The sequence below is a fragment of the Perca fluviatilis genome, chromosome 17 (assembly GCF_010015445.1).
Source record: "Perca fluviatilis chromosome 17, GENO_Pfluv_1.0, whole genome shotgun sequence".
Taxonomy (NCBI): domain Eukaryota; kingdom Metazoa; phylum Chordata; class Actinopteri; order Perciformes; family Percidae; genus Perca; species Perca fluviatilis.
Window position 1 is genome coordinate 33,830,147 of NC_053128.1, and position 5,000 is coordinate 33,835,146.

Sequence of the window (5,000 nt, forward strand, 5' to 3'; positions counted from 1 at the left end):
GAGATATGCTGGCTCTATACACGCTAAAAGTCCTGATTATTTACATGGAGTCTGGTGGAGATATGCTGGCTCTATACACACTAAAAGTCCTGATTATTTACATGGAGTCTGGTGGAGATATGCTGGCTCTATACACGCTAAAAGTCCTGATTATTTACATGGAGTCTGGTGGAGATATGCTGGCTCTATACACGCTAAAAGTCCTGATTATTTACATGGAGTCTGGTGGGGATATGCTGGCTCTATACACGCTAAAAGTCCTGATTATTTACATGGAGTCTGGTGGAGATATGCTGGCTCTATACACGCTAAAAGTCCTGATTATTTACATGGAGTCTGGTGGAGATATGCTGGCTCTATACACGCTAAAAGTCCTGATTATTTACATGGAGTCTGGTGGAGATATGCTGGCTCTATACACGCTAAAAGTCCTGATTATTTACATGGAGTCTGGTGGGGATATACTGGCTCTATACACGCTAAAAGTCCTGATTATTTACATGGAGGCTGGTGGAGATATGCTGGCTCTATACACGCTAAAAGTCCTGATTATTTACATGGAGTCTGGTGGGGATATGCTGGCTCTATACACGCTAAAAGTCCTGATTATTTATATGGAGTCTGGTGGAAATATGCTGGCTCTATACACGCTTAAAAGTCCTGATTATTTACATGGAGTCTGGTGGAGATATGCTGGCTCTATACACCGCTAAAAGTCCTGATTATTTACATGGAGTCTGGTGGAGATATGCTGGCTCTATACACGCTAAAAGTCCTGATTATTTACATGGAGTCTGGTGGAGATATGCTGGCTCTATACACGCTAAAAGTCCTGATTATTTACATGGAGTCTGGTGGAAATATGCTGGCTCTATACACGCTAAAAGTCCTGATTATTTACATGGAGGCTGGTGGAGATATGCTGGCTCTATACACGCTAAAAGTCCTGATTATTTACATGGAGTCTGGTGGGGATATGCTGGCTCTATACACGCTAAAAGTCCTGATTATTTATATGGAGTCTGGTGGAAATATGCTGGCTCTATACACGCTAAAAGTCCTGATTATTTACATGGAGTCTGGTGGAGATATGCTGGCTCTATACACGCTAAAAGTCCTGATTATTTACATGGAGTCTGGTGGAGATATGCTGGCTCTATACACGCTAAAAGTCCTGATTATTTACATGGAGTCTGGTGGAGATATGCTGGCTCTATACACGCTAAAAGTCCTGATTATTTACATGGAGTCTGGTGGGGATAGACTAGGAGATGAATTTTGACTAAATATTTGGATCCATTGACAGCCCTAATACATATATTTATTGCCTCATTTATTAGTTTCAGGACTAATTTCACAGTCATATTTATTTGTTTAAAAGGCATTCCAGTTTTCAGTATATCAAAGTCATAATGTTGGAATTGTTACAACAATTTGTCTGAATAATACAACGTGAATGTCAGGCCTTCTTCAGATCAACCGTGTGTGTGTGTGTGTGTGTGTGTGTGTGTGTGTGTGTGTGTGTGTGTGTATGTCTGTGTGTGTCTGTGTTAGTCACTGTGTGTGTGTGTGTTTGTCTGTCTGTGTGTGGCTGTGTCTGTGTGTGTGTGTGTGTGTGTGTGTGTGTGTGTGTGTGTGTGTGAAGTCTACTTCCAGTGATCAACCCCCATCTCTTGGTGTGCGTTACTTTTCTAGATTAAGAACACAACGTCTTACCTTATGTGCCTGAATAGTCCTTTAAAGAAAGATGTTAGTAGCTTTTATGAAGACAGGAGCCTCGTTGTGTGTGTGTGTGTGTGTGTGTGTGTGTGTGTGTGTGTGTGTGTGTGTGTGTGTGTGTGTGTGTGTGTGTGTGCTTTTATGAAGACAGGCGCCTCGTTGTGTGTGAGCAGCTTTCAGGTCGGTCATGAGACCGGGGCTGCTGGGTAATGAGTAAACTCAATAAACTAACATGTAGTCCTCCTGAGAGACTCTGGCTCTATACACGCTAAAAGTCCTGATTATTTACATGGAGTCTGGTGGAGATATGCTGGCTCTATACACGCTAAAAGTCCTGATTATTTACATGGAGTCTGGTGGAGATATGCTGTCTCTATACACACTAAAAGTCCTGATTATTTACATGGAGTCTGGTGGAGATATGCTGGCTCTATACACGCTAAAAGTCCTGATTATTTACATGGAGTCTGGTGGAGATATGCTGGCTCTATACACGCTAAAAGTCCTGATTATTTACATGGAGTCTGGTGGAGATATGCTGGCTCTATACATGCTAAAAGTCCTGATTATTTACATGGAGTCTGGTGGAGATATGCTGGCTCTATACACGCTAAAAGTCCTGATTATTTACATGGAGTCTGGTGGAGATATGCTGGCTCTATACACACTAAAAGTCCTGATTATTTACATGGAGTCTGGTGGAGTTTGGTGATGGTTATGTCGGGGCTGTTTCATGTTAAACTAAAAGGATCTTACTCTTTAACTAAAAGGTCTATCTCTGTAGGGATCCATCCCATAATGTTGTCAGACACTTAGAATAATAATCTGAGTCTGTCAGCAGCAACAACACAACTTTGAGTGGATGAAAACTGACTGTTTGCCTTTCAAGGCGTCCTACAACATGACAGGATGTACTCCCCCATTGTCATCTCCCTCCACATACACTCCCCTAAAGGATTATTAGGAACACCCTACTAAGACCATGTTTGACCCCCTTTCACCTTCAGAACTGCCTTAATTCTTCGTGGCACTGATTCAACAAGGTGCTGGAAGCATTCTTTAGAAATGTTGGCCCATATTGAGAGGAGAGGGTCTAACAGTTGATGGAGATTTGTGGGATGCACATCCAGGGCACCAAGCTCCCGTTGCACCACTTCCCAAAGATGTTCTATTGGGTTGAGATCTGGTGACTGTGGGGGCCATTTTAGTACAGTGAACTCATCGTCATGTTCAAGAAACCAATTTGAAATGATGTGAGCTTTGTGACCTGGTGCATTATCCTGCTGGAAGTAGCCATCAGAGGATGGGTCCATGGTGGTCATAAAGGGATGGACATGGTCTGAAACAATGCTCAGGTAGGCTGTGGCATTTAAACGATGCCCAGTTGGTACTAAAGGGGCCTAAAGTGTGCCAAGAAAACATCCCCCACACCATTACACCACCACCAGCCTGCCCAGTGGTAACAAGGCATGACGGGTCCATGTTCTCATTCGGACTCTACCATCTGAATGTCTCAACAGAAATCGAGACTCTTCAGACCAGGCAACATTTTTACAGTCTTCAACTGTCCAATTTTGGTGAGCTCGTGCAAATTGTCGCCTCATGTTCCTATTGTTAGTGGAGATGAGTGGTACCCGGGGGGGGGGGGGGGGGTCTTCTGCTGGTGCAGCCCATCCCCCTCAAGGTTGTTCATGTTGTGGCTTCACAAATGCTTTGCTGCAGACCTCGGTGGTAACGAGCGATTATTTGAGTCAAAGTTGATCTTCTATCAGCTGGAATCAGTCGGCCCATTCTCCTCTGACCTCTAGCATCAACGAGGCATATTCACCCCCCCAGGACTGCAGCATTCTGGGTGTTTTTCCTTCTTCAGACCATTCTTTGTAAACCCTAGAAATGGTTGTGGGTGAGAATCCCAGTAACTGAGCAGACCAGCCCGTCTGGCACCAACAACCCGGCCACGCTCAAAGTAGCTTAGATCACTTTTCTTTCTTATTCTGACATTCAGTTTGGAGTTCAGGAGATAGTCTAGACCTGGACCACACCCCTAAATGCATTGAAGCAGCTTCCATGTGATTGGTTGATTAGATAATTGCATTAACGAGAAATCTTACAGGTGTTCCTAATAATCCTTTAGGTGAGTGTATGTTTTAAACTCTGCTCACTGCTGTCTTATCTTACGTTCAACCTCCACTAAGTATGTTGGTCGTGACTCGTGTAAACTCACATGAATCCTGCGGCGAAGGTGTCCGACAGGCCGACAGCTCCTCCTCCGTACGCCGAGCTCGTCTCGCCGAGCCACACCGGCTTCTCTGGAGACACCAGCTTTACTTTCTGAACCAGAGAGAGAGAACACACACACACACACACACACACACACACACACACACACACACACACACACACACACACACACACACACACACACACACACACACACACACACACACACACACACACACACACACACACACACACAGTATCTATTCTATTCTTATATCAAATCATAACAAGAGTTATCTCGAGACACTACAGATAGAGTAAGTCTAGATCACACTATCATTTAAAAAGCCCCAACAATTCCAGTAATACCATCACTCTCTCACTCACTCTACCACACACACACACACACACACACACACACACACACACACACACACACACACACACAGAGACATTCACACACACAGAGACATTCACACACACACACACACACACACACACACACACATACACACACGCACACACACACACAGAGACACTCACACACACACACACACACACACACATACACAGACACACACACACACACACACATACACAGACACACACACACAGACACACACACACACAGAGACATTCACACACACAGAGACACTCACACACACACACACACACACACACACACACACACACACACACACAGACACACACACACACACAGACACACACACACACACAGAGACATTCACACACACAGAGACACTCACACACACACACACACACACACACACACACACACATGACACACACACACACACACAGAGACATATACAGCACACACACACACACACACACACACACACACACACACACACACACACACACACACACACACAGAGACACACACACACACATCTATTCTATTTGATTTTATTTATAGTGTCTAATCGTAACAAAAGTTATCTCAGGACACTTTACAGATAGAGTAGGTCTAGACCACACTCTGTAATTTACAAAGACCCAACAATTCCAGTAACACCATCACTCTCTCACTCACTCTA

General features: G+C 44.2%; 1 protein-coding gene across 1 annotated transcript in view; it reads right to left on the reverse strand.

The window, feature by feature from the left end:
* The window catches only part of LOC120545092 (heparanase-like), a gene marked incomplete at its 5' end in the record, with an annotated part of 14,700 nt that overhangs the window by 5,014 nt on the left and 4,686 nt on the right, over positions 1–5,000 (reverse strand). Inside the window, one exon of the mRNA XM_039779082.1 lies at positions 3,944–4,050. Coding sequence (XP_039635016.1) covers positions 3,944–4,050 — 107 coding nt within the window. The remainder of the gene's footprint in view (positions 1–3,943; positions 4,051–5,000) is intronic.